Genomic DNA, 27,158 nt, shown 5'->3' with positions numbered 1-27,158 from the left:
GCTAAAAAAAAAGCTGAAAAATGTTAATTTAAAAAAAAAAGCTGAAGAGTGCTCATTTGAAAAAAATATGCAGACATTGGAAGAGCTAGCACACTTTGTACAGAGTAAAGTTAAAATAAGTTGAAATCAGCTAAAAAAATGAACTTTCATACCCCTGGTAATAGGGTGCTCAATTTATAAAGCCTGTCTAACACTTTTTGTAAAGATTCAACCATGTATAAAATACAATGGACCATTCTTACAGTCAAATCTGATTAAAGTAACCAAATGTGAATTTTACTTGAAAAATATTTTAGTTCAAATTATAATGGAGCCATTATATCAGACATCAGAATGACATCAGCCCCACTCATTCAAATCTGACAAAATAAACCAAGATTTTTTTTTTTTTGGGGGGGGTTATAATACTGGCCATTCAATCAGATATCAGAATGACAACAGCCTCTCTCATTGATGACATTTTCTCAATAAAAGCCCTTTCATCTATATACAAGAAAGCAATGCAATTAAAGCTGATACCTATCTCCAAGTAATTCATTAGAAAAATAAAAATAAACATAAGGTTGTCATTCTTTTTTTGTTATTATTTTTAAATCAGATTTTAAATATAATCTTTTGGGCAACATATGTGCATGTCATACTATTTGAAAAAGAAAAATCTTAAAATTAGTTTTGCAAAACTAATTATAGACTCTAATTAAACAAAGGTTTATTAACCATTGCTCATGATAGAAGTATACCTTAGACTATTTTAGTAAAATCTTTAGAGGTCAACCATCAAAATTTCTCCTTTATTTCCATTTTTAAAAATAGAGTTCTACAGAAAGGGGGTAGTCAAAAGTAGCATTGCCTTCATATTGCTCAATACAAAACTATAATCAAAATATCAAGTTTAAAGATTATGTCCACTCAAATATTTCAAATCGATTTGAATATGCAAAATTGACCAGAATTGATCGCCTTTCTTATGAAATACATAGAGAAAGGTGAGTGTGTGATATCATTGGTATTCTTCCAATTAGCATTACTGATTACTAACCACTTTTATATGAAAACGAGATCGAATTCCAAACACAATACGATTTAGATTTATATTATCATGTTTGTTTGATTTTTATTTACAAACTGAATGGGCTACCAAAAAAATGCTCAAAATCACAATACAGTACCGATAATCAAATGTAGTAGTTTCAGAATTTATATCAGTTAAAAAAAATTTATATATTATTCAACTGGCAAATGTCATAAGGCCTCACTCCATAATAGAGATTATCTTAGTGATTGGCTCAGCGATTGACCATGGGGGGGCTAATATTTACGATTGATCTTAAACAATAATCAATGCAATCAATAATAGAAATAACTAAGCCTTATAATCAAACGCTATTAAAGCTTTATGTTAAAGGGCCAAGGTAATGCCACTGATGAATACGTGGTAGAACCCAATATCTATCTAAACATCATCTGAACAAAGCAGTGATGTGTTACAATTTAGAAGCCAAGTTTGAAATCTAATATGGACAGGAAATGGTTGGAAGTATTTATCATACACCAGAATGCTTATTTATAACAAATTTTAATTAAAATAAATCAAGCTTTCTAAAAATTATACTCATTTTTAATATCAACATGTGCTTTTCCTGGTGTAGCTAACACAGAAAACAACATGTGGGACCACATTATAAATGGACTGGTATTTTCAGTAATTTTTCCGGTCTTCATTTGCTCATTAATCTGTATACATTTTCCTGACATATCATGTGGTAGATTTAATTTATTTACATATTTCAATAATTCTCACAAGTGTTGTTCTATTCCTTGAACATTTATTTTCTGCTGTTCAAAGATCTTAAATCAGACTGGAATTTTTGTGAAAGACCACTCTAGTAATTCCTGGACTGGTAAAGCCTCTGGGAATCACAGCATTCAGCAGTAGTCAACGGGTTAATCAACCAAGTTCATCAACTTCCCTTCTACAAATCAACATTTTATGTCACTTATCACTGGGACAACTTGCAATTTTAGTCCTAAAAATATCATGTCTGTATATATTTAGGTCCTGGATGATAAATGCCTGTCAGGGTAAGAGGAGATCTAGGATGGAATATTATGATCATTATCAGAGTTCAACTCTAGAAACGTCATCCTATCAAAATCGTCGGGGGGGGGGGGGAATCATTGAATTTATATTAAGATCACTCATAACTTGATATTATTATGATCCAATCATCACCCAATAAATATGGGCTCTGGTGTTTGAGAGTTCATGCTACTTACTGCGACATGTAGTTGTTGTTCATATGAATAATCTAGTAATGACCTGGAATAGTGACATGCACTTATGGGGCATAATTTACCAAAACTTGAAAGAGGCTGAAATGTGCAGAAAATTGCAAGATATCATTTTTGTTTCCAGCTTTTCAGTGATATGCAATAACCAAGGTGTTCATAAGACTTTTTAAGAAGCAAACAAAAAAATTACCAAAAAGGGCGCTAAAATTTTCTCAAACGTACAATTTAAATTTTCACAAAGAATCAAAAGATTAAAAGAACGCTTAAATGGTCACTACAAGTTCTTAAGATTAGAATGTCAGATATTACTACAAAATAATGGTACCTACACCTAGGAGGATTAATTCCCTGAATGCACTGAACATTGTTGATAAATTGGCAGCGAGCGCTAAAGCCGGCGTAATAATAGTTGTGCTATGTATCCTCTGGCAAAAAGTGATATATAAATCCAGCTATAATTATCATTATTTGAAAATTGGAACAAATTATTGGAGGCTGTTCAGTATTCTAAAAATAATCAAACACAGCCAGCAGGTCTACTTTAAGACCAGTTTTAACCTCATTTCCTTTGCATCTCAATTAACACCCAGCTGAATTTCAACAAGATTCCTTTACCAGCCACTTCAAATGTAAATATTTGGACATAATCCTTTTTAAAGGCTATAATTTGTAGCATCCAGATTCAGATTAGCAGAGTCAGATGCACCATTTCTCCCCATACTGCAAAAAGCCGTAAGAGTGGTCATTCGGGCTACAAATTAAGTTGAATTTAATAAACGGTTTTATTCATGTTGTTTACTTACTGATTTTAAACTTTATATTGTAAGCTGTTTTTCAATAACAAGGTTTACTGATTTCAACAGTATAACATTATTGGTCCATGAGCTTAAGTGTTTTAGTCCACCTTTCATTTTTGTCTTGCTGGCACTTAATGAAATAACTAGAAGTTCTAATGACCACTAAACCCATTGCCTACAGTACTAAAACCAGCTGCTCCCTGCCTCCCTCTACAAAGTCAATGGGAACCTCAAAATTTAGTAGTCAGCTTAAACTTTTCATCACTTGGTATAATTGTTATTTGGTCTAATGACCATTTCATATCATAGTCAAAAGGAAAATTGGACAACTGCAGTAGTAGAGTAATACTTTGTTATACTGGAAATTAGATAACTGGTATACCTGACAAGTATACGACTTGGTTATAGAGAAAAGCAATGAATAAAGACAACTTGAAACTTGTGAAATATACCAAGTAAAAAATGTAGTCCACAGATCCACGCCTTAAACCCATTGTCCACTAGAATTGGGAAGTACCTGCACTGAGCATATGGGAATTACTGAATTTAGTAGTCAACAGACTTTCCTATTGCTTACTGGAACTGGGCGTTACCTGTACAAAGCCTATGGGAATTACAGCATTCGGTCATCAGCATTTTAACCCATCGCCTACTAAAATTGTAAGGTACCTGGGAATTACTGAATTGAGTAGTCAACAGGCTTTCCTATTGTTTACTGGAACTGGGCATTACCTGTACAAAGCCTATGGGAATTACAGCATTCGGTCATCAGCATTTTGACCCATCGCCTACTAGAATTGTAAGGTACCTGTCAGCAGTCAACAATTTAACCCATTACCTACTAGAACTGGATAATCCCTGTACAAATCTTAAGGGAATTACCAAGTTCTGCAGTCAGCAGGTAAACCCATTGCCTAGTGGAAACAAGGTTGTTCAGTGGAAACTCTTGGGTGGAGCTAGAAGGTACAGGTACAGACCCTATGGGACATAGAGATTTTAGTTGTCAACATGTTAACCCATGACATACTGGAACGAACATGGATCCTCTGTCACTCACATCACTTTCAGAAGCTGAAACAAGACTGGAAGGCAAGGAATTCTTGGTGGTACATCCATGACAGCTACCAGTATTCCCTACATGTACCTCCATTGTAGCAAGGAATTCTTGGTGGTACATCCATGACAGCTATCAGTATTCCATACATGTACCTCCATTGTAGCAAGGAATTCTTGGTGGTACATCCATGACAGCTATCAGTATTCCATACATGTACCTCCATCACAGCAAAGAATTCTTGGTGGTACATCCATGATGACAGTTGCCAGTATTCCATGTATGTACCTCCATCACAGTAAGGAATTCTTGGTGGTGTATGACAGCTACCTGTATTCCATACATGTACCTCCATTTCAGCAAGGAATTCTCGGTGATACATCCATGACAGCTATCAGTATTCTATACATGTACCTCCATTGTAGCAAGGAATTCTTTGTGGTACATCCAAGCATGACAGCTATCAGTATTCCATACATGTACCTCCATCACAGCAAGGAATTCTTGGTGGTACATCCATGATGACAGTTGCCAGTATTCCATGTATGTACCTCCATCACAGTAAGGAATTCTTGGTGGTGTATGACAGCTACCTGTATTCCATACATGTACCTCCATTTCAGCAAGGAATTCTCGGTGATACATCCATGACAGCTATCAGTATTCTATACATGTACCTCCATTGTAGCAAGGAATTCTTTGTGGTACATCCAAGCATGACAGCTATCAGTATTCCATACATGTACCTCCATCACAGCAAGGAATTCTTGGTGGTACATCCATGATGACTACTACCAGTATTCCATACATGTACTTCCATTGTAGCAAGGAATCTTTGGTGGTACCAGCATTACATACATGAACCTCCATCACAGCAAGGAATTCTTGGTGGTACATCCATGATGACTAACTACCAGTATTCCATACATGTACCTCCATTGAAGCAAGGAATTCTTGGTGGTACATCAATGACGACAGCTACCAGTATTCTATACATGCACCTCCATCACAGCAAGAAATTCTTGGTGGTACATAAACATCCATGATGACTACTACCAGTATTCTGTACATGTTGCTCCATTGAAGCAAGGAATTCTTGGTGATACATCCATTACATTAACTGCCAGGAAGTATGCCATTGTGTTTTGCACATTATTTCCTTAAAATATCAACATTTTAAGGCCAAGTACCTCAAAACTTAAATGTGCAGATCTATATTTTTTACTTGCTCAATCAAGGTATTGACTATAAACATAAATCATGCCCAAAAGATTTTTTAATTTTTCAATCGTGTAAAGAGTGATGCATCTCAACTGATGATTTCTGACCTCACTATTTTGATAAGAAAGTACCGGCCGCATTTACACAAACATTTTAAGGAGCTAGTTTTGAGATGTTGGGCAGTGATAAGCCACAAATTATTGATACCTTGAAATAATGTATATTTCGAGTCAACCACCTGTTATGGAAATCTTGTGACAGAGTGTGAATTACAGGTCAGCCTCAGGAGATTGAAAGTTGGACGATAAAAAAATTGAGATTTTACACCTCCTAAAAATGTGAATAATTTTCTTCTTTTTTTTCTCTCTGATATTGTAGGCAAACGGTTTAAAGTACAAATTGCGATATCCAAAACTATGGTTTTTAATACAGGTTCACCTCAAGGTTGTGTGCTTTTAGCACTTTTGTTTATCCTTTACACAAATGATTGTAAGGCAGAATGTCAGAATGTATCGATCATAAAGTATGCAGATGATACGGTTATTCTGGGCCTAGTAAACAATGTAGACGAGACAGCTCATCGCCAAAATATTTGTTATGTTTCAAGAATGGTGTGAAAGCAATTTATTTGTTAATATGTCAATCAGAGCCATTTATGGTAAAACTTAAGGATGTTTGTTTTTCTGCCCCTTATGCCTTGAATTTTTGGTCTTGGCAAGATCATAGCCTGCTTTGATCTAAAACTTAGACACAGCAATTATTTTTAATCTGTTATTTGCCATTTTATCATGAAACCACGAACATAGTGCATACTTTCTAAGATCTCACCTGAATTTTATTGGAATTAAGAGGTTAGATATGGCTTAAAATGTTTGAATTATTTATCATAAATACAACCTGTCTACCCAAATAATTTTATCTCATAACTTTTCTCGTGATGATTAAAATGGGGATAAATACACATCTATAAAATGAAGCATTTTTGGAGGCAATATAGTAACTTTTTGGAATTAACCACTTGACTGCATAGCACGTAATATTACATTCTGGGCGAGTGTACGATCTGTGCGGGGCACGTATTATTACGTGTTTGACCCATCTTCTGTTTGAGGCGTCAGCACCACGCTGTTAATACCCTTACGATGAAAAAAGCGCATGTATATCAAATTTGAGACTATGGTCACCAGATGGCGCTATTCCACAAAAGTTATCGAAACTTTTGCAGTGATTTATAAATGTCTATATTCACTTTTCCATAGTGATAGTGTACGGAGCTCAGTACAAAATGGCGACTCACAGTGGAGAAGTGAATCGTAAGGATTTTGACGAAACTTTAGACGATAGGAGTAATAAATTTAGTGACAGATCTGTGTCAGAAGGGGAGGATGATTTTTTGTGTGGATATTGGAAATAGTGATGAGGAAAGTGATGTGATTATTTACAATTTTTCCCCCAAGTTGCTGTCGGTTGTAGTCCCAAATAGATCAACTTGTTAGTCCCATTCAGTAGCACCAGGGGGGTCAGTGCACATTACAGCCTATAGCAGTCAAGTGGTTAATATGTTAATACTACATGAATTTATTATTGAAACAAAATACTAAATTGTATGTACTGAAATAATAGTTACTAGTTATTTCTATACTAGTACTCGCATTCCTACTGAATTTCCAGTATTGTCATCTAATATTCAAATGGAGGCTTATCTGTTTGAAGCCATTATGTAAATGTGTATTCAAATTTACTGTATATAATTTTTATGTAATAACAGCTTTATATGTTTAATATGGTATTTTGATGTTGTGAACAAAACAAATTTCCGATATGGATGAATAAAGACGAATTTTGAACTTTAGTAGTTTAGTTGTGTTTAACTAGTTTCAGTTGACACTCTATGTCAAGTTGTTACGTTACAAAGAAGGGCTGCTCAGACAAAGACTTTTCATAATTCTAATTGTATAAAAAAATCTCACCTTAAGTTGTTTGATCTCAGCTTTAAGTTTGGTTATGGTATTTTCTGCTGTCACTGCTCTTTCCTGTATTTAACAAAAAGAAATGAGGGGGAAAGACACAAATATATTAACATAAAAATAAAGACATGGATTAAAACATCTTGGTTTAAACTTATCATTAATGAGATATCATGTAAATTAATTTTACAGGTTGTTCATGGAGTGTAATAGATAAAGACAAAGACAAAGTGCAATTTATTATGTTTCATCAAAAACAAAAAGGTGGCTCATACCTGTGGTTTCTATATTTACAAGTTTATGAATGACTGGAAAATGACAAGCTAAGTTAACAATTCTATTTTTGGTATTTAAATTAGGGGGTGATGCAAGAAAATATTTCATTTCATACATCAATTGCAAAGCTAATTTTTAGTTTTACAATTTCAAAATCAATTTCAAAATCAATTTTTGGGGATCCCGAATAGACTTGCAATTGGACGTAAGTTTTCTAGCAATGCTTCAATAGAATTGATTTTGTGCTATTTAATCATGTATCACTACAACCAATAACACCTGGTAGATGTTTCATAAAGCTGTTCGTAAGTTACGAGCGACTTAAAGAACGACTGGTGACCCTTTCTTAGGAACTAAATCAACGCCAATGGAAATCTGGTGTGTATCACTTCAGGACCACCAGTCATTTTTAAAGTCGCTCGTAACTTACGAACAGCTTTACGAAACACCCTCCAGTCCTATTAAATAGTTATAACTTATTCTACAGTTCAGTGAGCGTAAATTTTCCTTATTCATCCTTTCTACATTTTGAAATAGTAAAATCAATCAAGCTTATATTTTCATCAATGTCATTACATGATCACATGTACGATCATATTAAAGAGGTTGTAAACATGTCATGATCAAGTGATTAAACTTCATAAACAAAGCAAAACCTGCTAATATTTACAGTTAGTTTGGAATCATAATGACACCTATGGCTATAAAAACCTGCTAATGCTGTTGTTTATACTTCTTTGTCAAGATTGTTACAATCTTTATAAGCTGCATATCATTCTAAGGATGAAAAAAATAACTTTGAACATAAATTCCAGTGGTACATCTAATGATCACATAATCTTACAAAAAGACCACCAAGAGTTCAAATGTATCATGTGCCAAATGATTCTGGCAGAAAATGAGTTAATTACTCAGTAATTATCAAGATAAGCAAGGCATCCTGTCAATTGACGGGTTTCTTTCCGAGCAATAATGAATGCACGTGCCCACATGTGATTATCTTTGTCAGTGATTTTTCAACATATTCAGTTTCCAGCCAAGTCTCCAACTTGTTTATATCATTTTCAAAAGTCTGGCTGCTTTAACTACGTTAGAAAATACACATACTCTGAAGATTAGATCAAAACTATGGATTTCAAGACTCACTTTTTAAATCACTGTTCAATGCGACTACTTGAAATTAGCTCGAACAAACAAAGTTAGATCATACCCACAGTAACTGACCCGGTTCCAGGACATTTGCTCTGGCGACAATCCTTATCTTTACATTATTCTGAACCAAAAGCTCTATTTCGATCCGAACTCTAACCCTATGCCCTCTGAGACATTAAGACCAGAGCAATTATCGCAGGAGCAAATGTTGTGTCACTAACTGACCCTAGCTATTGGTGCAGGCAGTTTGGGGAGATCAGGTCTCCATAAACCTATTTTGAAGGATCGTAAAAAGGCTCCCACTAATCAAAACAGGATAAGGCAGTGACTTGCGCTAGCCCCTTGCTGCCGATCACAAGTTGCTTACTTCGCTCGTGACACATCCAGCTTTGATCAAAATCAATTGCGTGACTCACGTCCCGATAAACCCTAATTCTGCAGCCAGAACAAACAAATAACTTCTGTTTGTAGGTTTTTTTGAGAAATAGCTGAGCAAATAGGCCTAAACCTACGTGGAATCACTGAGGTGTTTGTGACTGTATCCAAACCACAACAATTTACAAATGAACAAACTTAGGATTGAATTATGCTTTTAAGCATTCTTTTTTTTCAGGAAAGATAAAAAGCCCAACATGCCTTAATGACAATTCATTCCCATTTTTAAATGAAAAGGTTTATTGCAAGGAAGCTTAAAGTGATTGGCTAACATTGATTTGACTTTAACAAAATCTGAACTAGAAGGTCACACTTGTCACCTGTGTGTGTGATATGTTACAAAAATGTAGCCCAGAAAAAAATTGCGTCCGAAAATCATTATTTAATGCTTCAAAAATTTAAATATAAAGTGACCTGAAACACCATCTTAATTTCATCCCATACACTTATGTGTTCTATTTAAGCGTCTTCAAGTCACCTAATTACAAATTGGGTTTTGCCTTGTATTTTTAGCTTTTTATTCTCAATAATGGTTGTTTTCAGAGTTTTTTAGTTCTAATACATGTACTTGTACACATGTTTCATCTTGGTTTGAGAATTTTTTAAATCGGCTGCTCACAAAGTTAAATAATACCTTTAACAGAATATCTTGGAAGACAAGTCCCTTTAATCATGTGACATTTCTTGTTTTATCTATTTTACAATTAGTTTAGATCTATCCCCATTTCTCTATGAAAAAAAAGTTAAATGTAAAAAAAAAATCATTTTACAAATGAAATTCATGAATATATTTCATAAAATAAGTTCAATACTTGTTTGATTTTTCTCTTTTTATTCAAATCAACTTGATATTTTGCTGACTTTGAAAAATTACTAATTCTGCAGTTTCTGTTGGCCAGTAGCTGCTAGCTAATCTCTACAAAATTGTGAAGTAGTATTCAAGAGCATTACTACGGAGTAACTTGGCAAATATGTCTTTTTATTCATATAAAAATAGCAAATTTTAAACTGAGGTTCAACAAGATTTTATAATTAGCGATTCCTTTAGGGAATGATTCTTTATAGAAGGTTAGCTGGCTACTTGTCAATGACATAGGAAGTAGCTTCTAAATAATTCTATTATGATTGAAACAATGGCTTCACTCTTAAAGTTTGTGTCAATTTCTGGCAAAACTTCAGATAACTCATATCGGAAATGTTAGTTCATTATCAAAATTCATGATTAGATTGCAAAATAAACATGCTTTCTACTGGTAAAATAATCACTATGGTATAGAAATAAGAAATTTACTACACCTCAAATTTGGGCTGAGAAACATTTTTAAAGAGTATAGGTTTATTTTTTTTTTCAAATTTCTTGGAACAGCAATGTGATTTCATACATGAAGGTATTAGATGTCAAAATTAAATAATTCAAAAATTTGACTTGTTCATTAAATTGTAACTGGTCTGTAAACAGTAATGACATTTTAAAAATATATATATATATATACATATTGTTAGAATGATATAATCCTTGTCCCATTTTCTTCCTGAATAAAATTCATAGATAAATCAATGTATCACAAATTCTAACATAATCACTGTTCCATTTATTCAATTCTACATAGCTGATATTACTTCTAATTCTTTATACTCTACATCAGATCCCACAGCTATGCATGAACAAAACACATGCCCTCAATTAAATGATCCCTCAATCACACAAGAATATAATACATCTCTCATATTTGATTCGTTCTAATTAAAAAACAACAATAAGACGATTCCAACAATACAGTTACCCAGTACACTATTAATACTTATCATAAAGAGCAGAGTAGGCCTATATATTTCTACTAAACCAGCTTGGTAATGATAGTCAAGTATTCATCCACTTTAATCCCCTTTGCACGTAATCCATTGATCACTAAATTCTGTAATTCAGAAAGGCTTCCTATAAAGTCCACTCCCTTACAGTGGACAATGAGTTAACATAGCCATTCCTGGTATTAGTAATATTAAGTGGCACAATTTAATACCATGCCCAGTTGAAAGAATAGGATATACAAAATAAGGTTTATTGGATGAATATACAAGTCACATAAATTCACTAGATAATCCCCAAAAGAGGAAGTCTAGTCTCATTACACAATTTCCCTCTTTTTAGTCAAATCCCCTTTCCCTCTACAACATGCAAGCTGTATTTAACTAAAATGCACAGGCCAATATCCATGAAAGAGCTCAGGTAAATATGTAGTGTCAAGAGATATAGGCCAAAGATTTATGAAGTGCCATTTGACATCCATGCTTCTTATAAAAAAAACTCTAAATCAATTACCTACACGTAAAACAACACACCTGTTCATTAATTAATTCATGGACTTATTTCTTTTATCATGTATGATGACAGGGTGGTTAACACAAAGAGGTACAATGTCTCCTTTTGGAGATACTTGCAGTTTCTCATCATCCTGATTGCAAGCAATTATATATTGTTAGAAAGAGAAAAATTAGATAAAATGACAGAAAGAAAACTCTGAGTAGAGCCATAATTCATGAATTCAAATTTTTGACCTTTTATTTCAGATCATCTTCAGGAACTGAATAATTTACAGGAAAACAGGTTTTGTATACTCAATAATATGGAACTAAATTAAAACACTAAAAATTCTATACTGTTCCCAGTATAGTAGGAGGTACCATTCCTGAATAAAAAGCCGTTTTAACATGATCATTACACACTTTAAATTGGCAACACAACAAAATCACTTTCATCCAATAGGTTAAATAGTATTCCTGTACTAAACCTTATTTGTGTATCTACCTTGCATTTTGGAATCAAAGGGAGTGAAAAAGAAATAAAAATTGATTTACCCCAGTAAAAGTATTTTAAAACAAGTGGAGCGCCTCTGGCAGTCTCACCTGCATCGCGCGATTCAATATAGCAGCAGTGCTGACTTTGAAAACTACTATTAAATAATTATTCACAAAAAACACCATTCATATAATGATACAATACCTCGTTCATTGACAATAAATGACATTTGACGTTGATCACGCGACCTAAGACTTGTCAGTGATACTTACCCCTATATCCACATTTATGTTATGACAGCAATCTAATAATTACCTCTGAAATGGCCAAAGTTCAATGACCTTAAAATGACCTTTGACTTTGGTCATGTGACCTGAAACTCGAATGAGATGTTTAGTGATACTTGATTCTTTATGTTCAAGTTTCATGAATCAGATCCATAAACTTTCAGTTATGACGGTAATTCAACAGATACCCCCAACATAGCCAAAGTTCATTGACCTTTGACCTTGGTCATGTGACCTGAAACTTGCACGGATGTTCAGTGATACTTGATTACTCTTTTATCCGAGTTTCATGAATCAAATCCATACAATTTTAAAGTTATGATGGCAATTCAAGAAATACCCCCAACTTGGCCAAAGTTCATTGACCTTAAATGCCCTTTGACCTTGATCATGTGACCTGGAACTCGCACAGGATGTTCAGTGATACTTGATTACTGTTGTGTTCAAGTTTAATGAACCAGATCCATAAACTTTCAAAGTTATAATGCTAATTCAACAGATACCCCCAACTTGTCCAAAGTTCATGGACCCTAAATGACCTTTGACCTTGGTCATGTGAATTGAAACTCAGGCAGGATGTTTAGTAATACTTGATTAACCTTATGGCCATGAACTGGGTCCATATACTTTTTAAGTTATGCTGTCATTTCAAAACTTAACCTTTGGTTAAGATTTGGTGTTGACGCCACTGCCGCCGCCATCGCCGCTGTCGGAAAAGCGGCGCCTATAATCACACTCTGTTTCGCAGGTGAGACAAAAACAGTGACTAAACTGGACATTTGCACACACAAAATTTCCAAAATGAATACAGATTTTTATTTTCATTTTATATATGGTATTGATAAATAAATAAAACAAAAGTTACACTCATACAGTTTATTACATAAACATTTCAATGTGCTTATTAAAGACAATTCACAGTACTTTGTATGTTTGATTTTAATGTATTCAGTCAAATAAATTGGCCATTGAGGTGAAATTTGGGTTTGATAAGTTACTCAATTCTAATATCTGGTCCTCAAAATAATGAATATATATGAGAATTCTATGGGGAGAATTATTATCAATATTTGTCACTCACACCCCTCTGCCAACTTAAATACATGTACATAGCCCCCCTTTAATGTAGGGAATGACGCCATGTGATTGGAGTAATCACATGTTCTGGCATTAAGTGATTAATTAGCCCCATATTTTTCTCTGTAATGGAACCATTTCGCGGTTTTAACAGTGTGCATCACTTGGCTTAATTAAGTGGGCTTACATACAAAATCATTAACATATTTGGATGCGGTCCAGTAATTTAGCAAGCAAAGTATTATTGTTATCATTCACTCTATAAAAAGTAACAATTTTGCAGACTAAAATTATTGTGTAAAATAGGACTTGATTGATTGTATATAACATCTGCTTTGCAATGGACTTACGTGCATTTATTCCACTAGCGCAAAGAGCCAAACATTTTGAGGGGGCCAGATATGGCGAATGGAGCAAAAGTTCAAAAAGATACAAACAAGCAAAAGCAAGCAAGCAAAATTTTTACATTTTTTATACAAAAATCGAACTTTTTATAAATGACATAATATTGAGAAATTAATATATTTAACTATTTTCCTTTCAATTTCTTTCATTTTCTCTTTTTTTTCTTCATTGCAAAACTTCTTGAGGGTGCTATGAAATTTATCCATACAGGGGGGTGTTTCACAAATATTAAAGTATGACTCAGAGTCGCACTTAAATGCCTAGTTGCGTGCGGTATAAAAGGCATAACCGCATAGGTCAGATCATGCAAAGACGACGCGCACTGCTGCGTATCGATCAATTAGACTGCGCGTTGCATTTGAGATACGTGTCGGCATTTAAGTGCGATTTAAGTCATACTTAAATCTTTGTGAAACACCCCCCAGATGAGGTAAATGGGTACCTGGCAGGAATGTATTCCTTGAAATGCAGAGTGCAGGAAAAGTGCTCTGCTTAAAGGAAAATGAAACCTTTGGAACAAGTAGGCTTGTGTGGAAACATAAAAATCAAAGAATAAGAACAAAGAAAGTTTGAGAAAAATCGGACAAATAATGAGAAAGTTATGAGCATTTGAATATTGCAATCACTAATGCTATGGAGATCCTCCCTTTGGCAATGCGACAAGGATGTGTGATGTCACATGTGAACAACTTTCCCTTTGATGGACTATAAAATACCCTCCAAATGTCTCTTTTTGCTTTTTCTTATGGTGATACAAACTCTTTATCCATGATGTATTCTTTAAAAATCTGTATTACATGCCCTCCTATAGAAAGAACTCATGGTCTACGGATAGATGTGATAAAAGAGGCAATTTAAGTGAAATATATACTAAAGTAATGGGGAAAGTTGTTCACAAGTGACATCACACATATTTGTTGCATTGCCAATTTGAGGATCTCCATAGCAATAGTGATCGCAATATTCAAATGCTCATAACTTTCTCATTATTTGTCCGATTTTTCTCAAACATTCGTTGATCTGTTTCTTTGATTTTTCTGTTTTCACACAAGCTATCTTGTTCCAAAGGTTTCAGTCTCCTTTAAGACTAGGTAATTATGCTGCATTATTGTAGAGTGCATTAGACACTTCTAACAAAAGTGTTAAAGGGATTGTTTAACTCCATTCAGGATCTAGAAATATTGTTTTTTTCTCTTGCAACTAAAGCAGTAATCATTATTGCAAACCTTTAGATCAGACAGGAATCACTTGATATTTTAAAGCAAATTGGTTGCTTAAGTGCTGTGATAATAATGACTACAGTCATAAGTGTTCTCGTTCATATGGACACTTAAGTCAACACCGTGGGCTATGAATTGTGAAGCATGTAATGATGCTCACAAAATAATTTTTTGGGGGTTTCCTTGTGAAACATAATTACCTGCATTGACAGCATGTTTGGTCCCACAGCTGAAATTTTTGCCAACCTCCACAAAGCTACACAATCCCTTCATAGGCAAGTATATAGTTGTGCTCAAATGTTTGTGAACCCCAACACAGAGTGCACTCTTTCATGCTGAGTATTGAATCTAGACATCAGCACTAGAATGTTCGGCGAGCCCAAAGAAACAAACTTTATTGAATGTACTATTTTATAGCGCAACTTCACAACTAATTATCTAAAACATGGTAGAACTTGGAATACTTCAAATATCTTCATTTCACATTTAATAAAGTTTGTTTCTTTTGGCTCGCCGAACATTGAGTACTACTATAATTATCATACTGACCGTAGTTCTCTTGAGATTGGCCTCTACATGTTGAACCATGGTTTCCAGCGTCTTGGCATCTTCCGCTTCTCTTAGTTTTAGTTTTTTAATCTCCGCCTCCATATTCTCAATCCTAGCATCACAAACAAACAGTCACAAACAAACAAAGTTATTGCAAATTGTTATTAAGTTATTTTGTTGATATATAGTTTTCTGTTGCTATGATATATAATATTTCCCATCTTTATTATTTATTTGCATGCCTGTGTTCATGGATCAATACAAAGTAATCTTAATCTTATAGATAAATGCCAGTTGTGGTAACGATTTCAAATGAGTTCATACAGATTCCAATGAAATGACCACCCAAGTGTCTGTTTGTATAAATAAAAAATATGTGCCAAAGGATTCTGGAAGAAATTGTGTAATTGCTGAGAAATAAGCAAATAAGCACGGGATTCGGGTCAAGCGTAGGGCCGACATTCAAAGCAATAATAATACACTGTCCCACATGCTCTTATCTGTGTTGGTGATCTTTAGTGTGAACATTCTTCAGCGTAGATTTCAAGATTTCACAAAGTTCAGTTTATGTAACTGTACCAGATCTAGATCCGCGATGATATAGTGACAATTAAGCCGGGTTTTACTGACCTTCTCGTGAAATCACTGTTTACTGCAAATACTTTCATTTAACTTTAATTTCAAGGGAGAAATGTGGTATCTATCCTCTGTTACATTCAAATCATTCAATTCCCCAGGGTCCTGGTATAAGTTATTAGGCCCATTACACAAATCCTAGTAATTGATTGCACCATAGAGGCTGTTCTCACTACGTTCCTAAAACTAGTTTACTGGGAACTGGTTCAGAAAGCCAGTTTGGAAGATCGCTTTGCTAGCGTTCTCACTTGATCAAACGAAAGTGGTTTTCAAAATCACTTCACGTAAAGCGCTCTTGTTGCTATGGAAACGCTCTCAGTGGGGTGACACGTTTCGCGCGAAATTCGAAACCGCAGCATAGGCATTCTACACCTGTCGTGTGGAGTAGCGCGCTCAAAATGTGCGAAGATCGCTTCCCGAAGAACGGTTGTGTCCTCACTTACGCTAAAACCACTTTTCCGATGCGAAGCGATCTTGAAAACTACATCGCGAGGTGGTCTTCCAAACTGGTTTGGAAGAGCGCTTCCAAGAGCGCTTCGACCGTTCTCACTTAGCGTTAAACTAGTTTCCACTAAACTAGTTTCCACTAAACTAGTTTAAGGAACTGAGTGAGAACAGCCTCATAGCTGATTCTTACACTTGATTGCACCATAGCTGATTCTTACACTTGATTGCACCATAGCCGATTCTTACACTTGATTGCACCATAGCTGCTTCTTACACTTGATTGCACAAGATTATTAATGTAATCAACATCAGCCCTACCAGGGAACCTCCCACTTACCCGGTGGGAGTTTCATAAAGCTGTTCGTAAGTTAAGAGTGACTTTAAGAACGACTGGTGAACCTTTCTTACGCTCTAAATAATCACCAATAAGCATTTAATGGTCAATATCATTTCCCATAAGAAAGGATCACCAGTCGTTCTTAAAGTCGCTCTTAACTTACGATCAGCTTTTTGAAACAGCCCCCGGTCCTATGATCAAGCTCTAAGCATTGTGCAAATGGGCCCAGGATTTGGTTTTGGCAAGATATTTTCACTTCATGATAAGTTATTTGAAAGAAAATTATCATACAGGTGTAGATATTTTTTTATAATGGTTTAACTGGTCTATAACTTACTAAAACATTATATATTCTTAAATTAGAGTATTTCTTAGTAAGTTCTAACATTAGTATCAGTTCATTTCTACCAACTTCAAGTACTCTCAAGATTTGCTAAATTTTAACAAGGGTGTCTATTATCATTCTGGTTCATTACATATGAATGCGCATGACTTAAAACTATAAAAGTGTCGATTAAATGAAATAAGCAAGTGTTCTGGGGTGTATTTTGTGATTTTTAAAAAATTCATTTTGATACTACTTGGATCCTGACCAAATATTAAAAACACTTTTTTAAATTGGCAAAAATAGGCTGAAAAATCATGATACATGTATATCGTTTTGTTGGCAAATTTATGCAATCACTAAGTTTGTAAAATGAGGGTTTGACAAACATTTCTAAAAAGAAAAATGAAAACTTATCCTGAGGGTGCTAAATATCCTTAAAAGTTAAAATTTTGATTTTCAAAAAAATTATTGATACTGCCATACAATTTGCATAATTGAACTTCAACTAGAACTTTTGTTTGTAAAAAGTTTGGAATGTGAGACTCACCATTCAACAGTAACAATTGCCTGATATGTTTTTTAATAACAAATACATTCTAAATGAAGTAACAATTTTGTATTACTGATTACAGTTTAAATGGAAATAGATGAAGTTGCTAAGTGAATTTCTAAACATTTTGGTTTACATAGTTTTTTTCTAACTTTCAGGATTTGTTTAGCCATCCCCAGTCTAATGCTCAGTAATAGAAGCAAAGGACCGTCTAATGAAGCTGTTCATGCATCTAACAACCAATCTCATGTTTTTGTAGTACATGACATGTACTCGATGTAAATTGCAATTTTCAATATTAGCAAATATGTTTCATATTCCACTGCATGAGATGATATGAAAGTATGCATTCAAAACACAGTTCAACACAGGTAGTAGTAGCACACTAACTTTGTGAAATTACAAAAGTCTGTTTAAAGTAATTCAAGATTCTGTGGCCTAGAAAATCTGAATATATCAATGGCTCTCACAGAATTCAATAAGATTTTTTTTTTAATGTTCCCCTACCTCCAAATCAAAAAAAAAATTCACGATTTAAATGCCAAAGAGTTTATTCATTTCAATCAAACAACAAAACTACACAATAATGTAGTAATAATATGCCAATATTTATTCAATGACTATGAAAATATTACTTAGCGATAATTTCTTCGTCAATTTGACGTATTAAAGCCATGATTATTCTTAGCCATTTGTTTGAATTCTGTAAAAACATTATTACGTGATCTTGAGATAATATAATTTTTTTGTAAGGAGGTTCCACAGTTAAAATGAAATCCATGTCATTTTAACCAAATTTTGCACGGAGTTACTTAAGAACCTGAATATTGCAAAAATGCAAAAATTAACATGGGTTCATAAGTTTGATTTCGTGCTTCAAAGTTCACCAAATTGACAGTTCTCGAATTTTGAAAAGGGATCCATGGATTATTTTCAGCGAATTAGCTTCATAAAATAATACATTATATCTGCAGTTGTAGTGTAGACCACAAGAAAAATCTGCTGATACGTGAAGCTGATGAATCACCTGTTCACTCATTGTGACGTCATCGTGCAAAGCATAAAATATGCGCAGATCAGCGTGCGCAAAAAACATAACTGGGGAACGTCCTTAATTGAAAAATCACTCTCAATAAGAAGCAGTTAGTTTAAGTTCTGTTAACCTTTCACTATAACACTAACTTTTTTTCATATTTTATAACTTACCATAGACTTTCTTCAATTATTGGTTGATAATTTCAATATACATTTTCCATGATATAAGGTGAACACTCACTTTTTGCTGTCTTTATCTGAAGATTTCCTACTATCTGCTAACTCCTTCCTCAGCTTAGCATTGTCATGCTTAAGTTTGGCCAATTCTGAAGAACTTGTGCCATTCTCATAATTTTCCCCGGTAGATGATGGGGGCGTGTCCCTCTTGTTCTTATCAGATGGCATGGCTTCATAGGGTTTCTCTGACATAGAGGAATCATGTACCGAGACGTCTGATAGGTTTTCATGACTCCTGTTATCATCACGGGTAGCATCATCCAGTTCATTCGTACTAGAGGAAAGTTTGCTACGGTGTCCATTTTCTGATGGCTTTGCGGGTTTGGGTGGCACAGCCAAGAGATTGACAACGTGTTCTCTATCTGATGTATCGCTGGAGGAAGACGTACCCTTTTGTTTGTTTTGATTCTTGGCATCACCTGAACCCTTCTTACGGTGGCCGTGGGATTGCGCTCTGGCCCTTTCTCTGTGTGGCTTGGACTCTGGAGCAGCTTTGGGCCGTGTGAACTCACCAAATTGGTGGCCTGAGTCATTTCCCGCATTCATATCAGGAACAGTGAGATTTGACGATGAGTAGGACTGGGGATTCTGCGAAGCATCAATATAGTCAACAACCAATGTGCTCTTTGTGTTTGGTTTATTGGCAGGTGACTTGTGTTTCCTAGCAGCATGGCCATGGGTATGTGCTCTGGCTCGCTCCCCTCTGCCTTGTTTCTTATCAACATGCTCTCTGTGTCCAGCTAGGTCCCCGGCCACCACGGCATCGTACGATTTATTCTTTTTGTTGGTTGAATCCTCACCATTTTTACCATTGCTCTCCTCCCCTCCTTCGCCATTTTCCTTGGTTGCATAATCGTAAATAAAATCTACAAACTCGTTGCCCTTTGCCTGGTTCTGTGCAGTGGCAGCCTGTTGTTGCTGTTGGTGTGGGTGCTGATTCTGGGGTTGGTTGGAAGACTTCATGTGCGTTGGTTTGGTGGGTGTTGGAGGTGCTGGTGTCCCTCCTGCAGTGCTTTGCACGCTGCGGGCACCCTTTCTCCCTGCTCGGTTGGGCATGCCAGGACTGGTCGCACGTCTCTGATTGGTCCTTCCGTTGTTGCTGCTGCTGCTGCCGCTGGTGCTACTGGTAGTGTTGCTGGTGGTCCCAGAGTTTGCATTGCTCACCTCTGGGGCGGCTCCCCCTGATGGTGCTGTACCATTTTGGTTGCCCATATCTTCCGTCTGCTTGAGATAAAAATAGACAAGAAATCAAAAAAATTCATTAAGCATATGATATCTAAGCTGAGCTTCCTCTCCACAGACAGCGTGCAAAGTCACCTAAATCTAAGACTCCGCTGGCTGACCTTACTTTGACATAGGCCTCTAGCATTGCAGCCTCTGATGAATTCAGCATGAGTGAAAAAATATATATATAAGTCTGAACTGTGAGGAAGATGAGAACATAAGCCCCCAGGATTTCAACGCAATGAATACTAGAAAAAAGTTACACATTCGAAGGAGTTGAAAGACTTGCCTACAGAACCCCAAAAGCACCGATTTCCTGCAAATGTTCATCAAGATTATAACTTACTGCTGTGTCACAAGGCCTTCTACAACCAAGTCAAATGATAAATTGAGACCCGACTCAACCAAAGCCGATGCGTCAGCCGATTAGGTCTATGAAATTCCATAAAGAAAAGTTTTGAAGTTTACCATGCAAAGAAGCATCTTGGACAACATTACCTGGAATGTCTTGAAAAGACGATTGCGACACTTTGTTAGAACATACATGATCTTGTAGGCATCCCAGGATCCAAGAAACAATCCAATAAAAATCCAGCTCTGGACAGAAAACAGCTAGAACAAACTAATCCAAAAGTTGGAAAAGGAGATGGGCGCTCAATGTGCCCGCTCACAAACGAGACGCATGCACACACAAGAATGCAGATATACGAACTGATCCAATCAAACTAGAGACAAGGGGATCCTGAAATCAAACACACACACACACATACACTGTGGATTATTACACAGACAGTTTACCCCCCTCCTCCTTATTATGAGTTCCCGTTGCAGAGGCTGGCCCATTAGGTGCAGGTGAAGATGAGTCACACTCACCAGACTTTTCCTCTAAACCTTGTTCACACTCCACAACAATTTTAAAGCTTGGCAAGAACAATTGTTCAACCGGTCGAAGAATTCTCATGACTGCCTTTTGTTCTTCATCCCTTCCAATATCAATTTTTTGGCTATCATTCTTTAAAAATATTTAGAAATAACTACAACAGTTCTTTCTCTAGTATGAAAATTCTTGACTTTTACTAGTGTTTCATTAAGCTTGGTGTTTTGTAAGAAACACTTTTTGAAATGATTTAAAAATACCAAGCCAAACATGGTTCACCATTTTTTCAAATAACATCAGCTAGAGCTCAAATGATTAGCCGTGGTTAGAATATTAACTGACCAACTCTTTGTTGATGAAATTGAAATTCATTTTGTATTCAATTTTGTTTTGACCAGCAGTTGGCAGACTCATATTTGTATTTCTGAGAGTATAGGGTGAAGAAAAAGAAGAAGAAGAAAGAGAAGAAGATTTAAAACAATAATTATAATCATAATGATGATAATAATTATGATAACAAACAAAGGACAGAAATAACCTGGTATTCTACAACCAAAACTGTAGTCTTCAGATTAAAGTGGAAAACCATCTTATTTCTAATATGGAAATTTTAAAGGTCAAGTCCACCCATAAAAATGTTGATTTGAATAAATAGAGAAAAATCAAACTAGCATAACGCTGAAAATTTCATCAAAATCGGATGTAAAATAAGAAAGTTATGACATTTTAAAGATTCGCTTATTTTTCACAAAATAGTGATATGCACAACTCAGTGACATGCAAATGAGTCGGTTGATGATGTCCATCACTAACTATTTCTTTTGCTCTTTATTGTTTGAATTCTACAATATTTCGTTTTTTTAAAGATTTGACATTGAGGACCAACTTGACTGAACCATATAGTATTAAAAAATGCTAATTCCATATGTTCAGGGAGGAATTAATCTTTGTTTCACTTGTCAATCAGGAGAAAATTAGAATATTTCATATTTCATATAATAAAATACAAAAGAAATGGTGAGTGGATGACGTCATCAGTCTCCTCATTTGCATGCCGACCAGGATAAGCATTATAACTGTTTTGTGAAATTAAGCGAAACTTTAAAATGTCATAACTTTCTTATTTTACATCCAATTTTAATGAAGTTTTCAATGTTTTGCTTGTTTGATTTTTCTCTTTATTCAAATCTACTTTTTGTTGGGGTGGACTTGTCCTTTAAAAAAAATGAAGTGCCAAAAAAAGCTGTTTCTTAAAATTCTATTCTGTCTGGAAATTTTATTTTGTATGTTACATGAGTTTTTTGTGATACAACATGAGATGTTTATATAGCAACATGTTTCAAAGTAAACTAGTTCCCCATCTCACAAAGGATGCTATCAATCCAATTAGTCGTAAAGGGCTGAAAATATTTATATCTAAATAAACAGAGTAAAATTCACAAAGCAAAATGCTGACAATTTCATCAAAATCGGATATAAAATAAACGAACTTATTGAATTTTAAAGTTTATCAATATTTTGTGAAAACAGTTATATGCACATTGTCATGAATATTCATTAGGTGGGCTGATGATGTCACATCCCCACTTTCCCTTTTCTTATATCATTAGATGAAATAATAAATGTTTCATTTATTCATACATGTGTTAATGATGTGTCTCCATTATGATGAAATAAGTTGTGGCAATAAACTAATGCACTTAATCAGTTGTCAATCCAATTGTTTTAGTTCTTGGGAGAATTTTTTTGAATAAACCTCAAATCATATAATAAAATACAAAAGAACAAATGGGGATATGACATCATCAGTCCACCTAATGAATATTCATATAGACATGCCTAGAAATGTTTCATCAGAATAATGCAAATCTTTAACATTCAATAACTTCATTATTTGTTTATTTGTTATCCGATTTTGATCAAATTTTCAGCACTTTGCTCTGTGAATTTTACTCTATTTTTGAGATAGAAATATCTCCAGCCTGGACCATCCCTTTAATTATAGACAACTATCAATGTCATGATACTCTCTTGAGCAGAATGACTGGTATGACGTAAAATTATTATTTTCCAAAATCAATGTGTTTATGACCTGTTTACAAAAGAATATTTTTCAGAGGTTCTTTCAACATTTTTCATCATCAAAGGAAACTGATGCTTCCAGTTCTTCCCCTTTCCAACTAATTTCCTTCAGTAGCCTGTAACGTTGAGTGTCACCCATAATAACCATGTTAGGATCTGTTGATATGTTGTTAACCATGACTTCAAGAGGTCTTAATCAACACTAATGATGTACATGGGCTTCATGCAATACAAACAGATAGTAGGTGTTTACATCAGTTCAGATTTCATATTAATTGTTACAAAAAGGGTAGAAAATAATTTAGTTTTTAGGGGCTATTTTCCCCACATTTGGGTGATCACTGATTTTGGGGGGACTATTTATTTCATTTCAAAGGCTTGTTTTGTGCATTGAGCAATTATGCTGTAAAAGCAAATCTTATTATTCAGATGTATGTAGTACATGTATATATTGATTTTTCAAAATGTCGTTGAATACTGTTTGCAACTTTAGAAAACATGGCCACCCAAAGGCATTCGATTTCGTTAATTTTAGGGGCCATTCTGGCTATCATGAGGGTGAAATTGCCCATCGCCCTCATGTTTTCCTACATAGGTTACATTACAACCCAAATGTATCATTCTTGTTCATTTTAATAGCATAAGTTGATATTTCAATTACCATATATACCTCTGCTGATTCTAATCAAGTGCCTTCTCAAACTATCTCATCTAAAATCAACATTAACAAACAAAATAACATTGTTTCAATTTCCTAACAAGTCTCATGAGTCTTTGAAGTTTGAAAACTCATCAAAGAAAACAATATAAACATGAAAGTAAAAAAAACAAACATTGTTCTGATGTCAAAACAAGTCTCATATGATTCTTTAAAGTTTGAACACTTGAAGAAAAAACAACACATTGAACATGCTCTATATGTTTCCACCAATCAAGAAGCCTTTAGGATCCAATCACTCAACTCACTTGATATATATCCTTCCACTGGCAGCGCAAAATGACACTGATTAATACTGAATCATCAGGCAGAGGAAATTCACTTCATCAGCTCAATGGCAAACATATCTTTATTGACCATTTACAAAGGGTATCATTTAAACTATATAGTATGATCTAATAGCGTTTGGCGAGTAAAAAGGACTGGGTTATATTAGTTTCAGAAAACCATGGGGATATGATATAATTAAAGCATTAATATAGAACTTGCTTTTTTCAAGATATGTTAATTCAGAAAAGAATGACAATATTAATAAAAATGATACTACTACTACTACTACTACTACTACTACTACTACTACTACTACTACTAATAATAATAATAATAATAATAATAATAATAATGATAATAGTAATAGTAATGAAAATAAGAATCCTGATATTGATAATAACAAATAATAGTAATAACAATATAAAAAATAACAAATAATAATAACAATAACAAGAATGATAATAGTAATATAAATGTGCCATAATGTGCAATCAACATGGCAATGCAAAACTAGGCATAAAACAGTGTCTCCCATGTCTTTGTTCCGAGACCAATGTGTGTGTCAAGTCACATATGACCGACATTCAGCAGAAACAGATTAAAGAGTTAAAACGAAAAGATTTGCAGAGGACTGACCGAAAGACCATCAAACCATACACTGATTTTTTTCACACCAAATTCAAATTTTATTTGGCAGGAGTACAATAAAAGTAATAACAATTATAATGAAAATGATAATGGAAATATTAACTTCACAATATTCTTGCTTATTTATTGTGAAAACTAAGTTGTGAAGCTATAAGATATTTTGGAACATTAATATATCAGTAAGAAAAGAGGACATGACTAAAATATACGAGTTTCATCCCTAGAATATAAAGAAAAACAAAACTTTGAAAAGTACATTGCAAGTTTAAGTTCTATGTCTCCTGGCCCTTGATGGATATTCTGTCCTGAAAGACAAGATAACAGGAAAAGGGGTTTTGTAATGATTGCTTCTCAGTATTTCCATGCGATCAGAGACATTTCGGGATAGATTTGCAGAAGATCAGCAGTATGATTACTGTTTATCCCCTGTTGCTATTTTTGGGTTTGCTTTTGAAAGTGTTGCCATGGTTACAAAGACATCATGGCAGATGTCACAGTTACTTACATGTGATTACAGGGAAGGGTAATTGATTGTACTTGGTCTATATTTGGGTAGAGGGGAGAAGTTTTAGACTTTGTCTGTTTCCTGTTGAACATACATGTACTGTACATGAAAGACAGCCATAAACTATTCATTCATGTAAAAAAACGTGAGCCTTTCAAACCAGTTTGATCACCGAAATAACCGTAAATATACAAGATCTTAGAATACTTGATAATTATTTATGATTATTCATACCAAATCGAAACACAGACCCTGTCAGGGTAGTTCTCGAAGTTGACAAGGCACGCAATTCGAAACTGCAAAATCAGCAAGCTAGCAACTCATGGACCTGCACCCAGCATACTTGCTGCAATGGAAAAGTTCTTGTAATTTGCTTTCACACTGCCTAGGAAAAATCTCTATGAAAGTTCCCGTTATTTTGACAAGTACCTTCTATTTAGACAGTATTTTCTTTTATGAATATTTAAAGTGGTTGCTTTTCCACTGGAAAAAATACCAGCTGGCATTTTCTGATCAGGGTAAATTCAGAGATACCTGGTATTGTCAAACTTCAAGTCGGTCTGAATGTTCTAAAATGTCAAGGAGTATTTCATAATCATAAGCCTGCATAAAAACAAACAGAAAACATTCACAAGCATCAACACAACATAAACAAAGAGTTAAAGATAAAACCTGTGATAAAAAAAACTAAACAACAAAGAGAATTTATTATACAATTGTTGGAGAAGCAAATAACTAAAAGTTATCAAGATCTATAGAAGATTAGAAGTAGATATCTGATCTATTATGGATTTTGACAATGTGTGAAAATTGATTATCATTACTAAAGTCTATATTGAATAAACAAATCTTTGCACATGTCCTCCAAATTGAAGAATTTACATGGGAATAATTTTTTCAAAGTTATTCTTGGGCTTCAGTCTCTTTCAGCAGATGGTAGTATGATCATGACCCCAGCAAAAACTTTATCTAAATAAAATAAATTTCATAGATATTGGATGTAGAATAAGAAAGCTATGACACTTTTAAATTGTGCTTATTTAAAAAAAAACAGTTATAATTTTCTTTTGTATTTTAAGGTATAAAATGAATGATATTCAAATTTTTGAAGATTGACAATAAGGGGACTCTTTATCAAATCATAATAGGATAGAACAATGGCAATTCCGCATGTCCTGGGAGGACTCAGATCAAACCAGGCAAAACGTCCAATTTCAAAACACTTTTTGCTCGCACGTGTGTACGGCAGTACAGTCTGGTTTCCCGACACCCCCTCCGAACTTAAACAAACATTAAATGTGTGTACTTTTCACGATATGGAAACTTTGAGCAGGGAGGGGGAGAGGGGTATGGGCTCAGAGATGGGATCATCAAAGACTAGATAAGAATATTTTCGGGCTGATGCTCATTGCGAGTCTAATCACCCATTTCCTCCAGTAGCTTCCTGCACGTCACTTAGGCAAGAGAAGGGGCCCCTGATAAGGCATATCCATTCCATCATTTTCTCTCTCTATCCCCTATGTAATGTCTCCCACCCATTCTATTTTTTTTCAAAAGCACCCCCACCCCCTAAGCACCCTCCCCCTCTCGATCTACAATTTTTTCTACATATGTATTCATCAATATTCCCCTCTACCATTTTCTCTTCTGTCTCTTATTTCTCCTCCCCCTCTTTGAACTTTATCAACTGTCTCTATCCTTTCAAACACTCTCTCTTCAATCAGTCAATCAATCA

The 27,158-nt window shown here is 34.7% G+C and overlaps 1 protein-coding gene across 1 annotated transcript; it reads right to left on the bottom strand.

Annotated features, from left to right (window-relative positions):
- Positions 1–5,726: 5,726 nt before the first annotated feature.
- LOC129277098 (uncharacterized) lies at positions 5,727–21,036 on the bottom strand. The gene is made up of 4 exons (XM_054913345.2): positions 20,822–21,036; positions 19,104–20,320; positions 15,530–15,641; positions 5,727–7,397 (listed from the first exon to the last, which is right to left on the bottom strand). The coding sequence occupies exons 1-4, from the start codon at positions 20,867–20,869 to the stop codon at positions 7,272–7,274; spliced, it is 1,503 nt and encodes a 500-aa protein (XP_054769320.2). The 5' UTR covers positions 20,870–21,036; the 3' UTR covers positions 5,727–7,271.
- Positions 21,037–27,158: the final 6,122 nt, after the last annotated feature.

The sequence above is a fragment of the Lytechinus pictus genome, chromosome 2 (assembly GCF_037042905.1).
Source record: "Lytechinus pictus isolate F3 Inbred chromosome 2, Lp3.0, whole genome shotgun sequence".
Taxonomy (NCBI): Eukaryota; Metazoa; Echinodermata; class Echinoidea; order Temnopleuroida; family Toxopneustidae; genus Lytechinus; species Lytechinus pictus.
Note: the sequence above shows the minus strand (reverse complement) of the source record. Positions and strands in the feature narration are given on the sequence as shown.

What these genes read in the sequence shown, in the direction of transcription:
- LOC129277098 (XM_054913345.2), bottom strand. Translation starts at nt 20,869, where the DNA reads ATGTATGTTCTAACAAAGTGTCGCAATCGTCTTTTCAAGACATTCCAG. An exon ending in GTCTTTTCAAGACATTCCAG is followed by an intron (nt 20,321 to 20,821) that starts GTAATGTTGTCC and finishes TATCTCAAGCAG; the next exon opens with ACGGAAGATATGGGCAACCA. An exon ending in CCAATCTCAAGAGAACTACG is followed by an intron (nt 7,398 to 15,529) that starts GTCAGTATGATA and finishes TGTTAAATACAG; the next exon opens with GAAAGAGCAGTGACAGCAGA.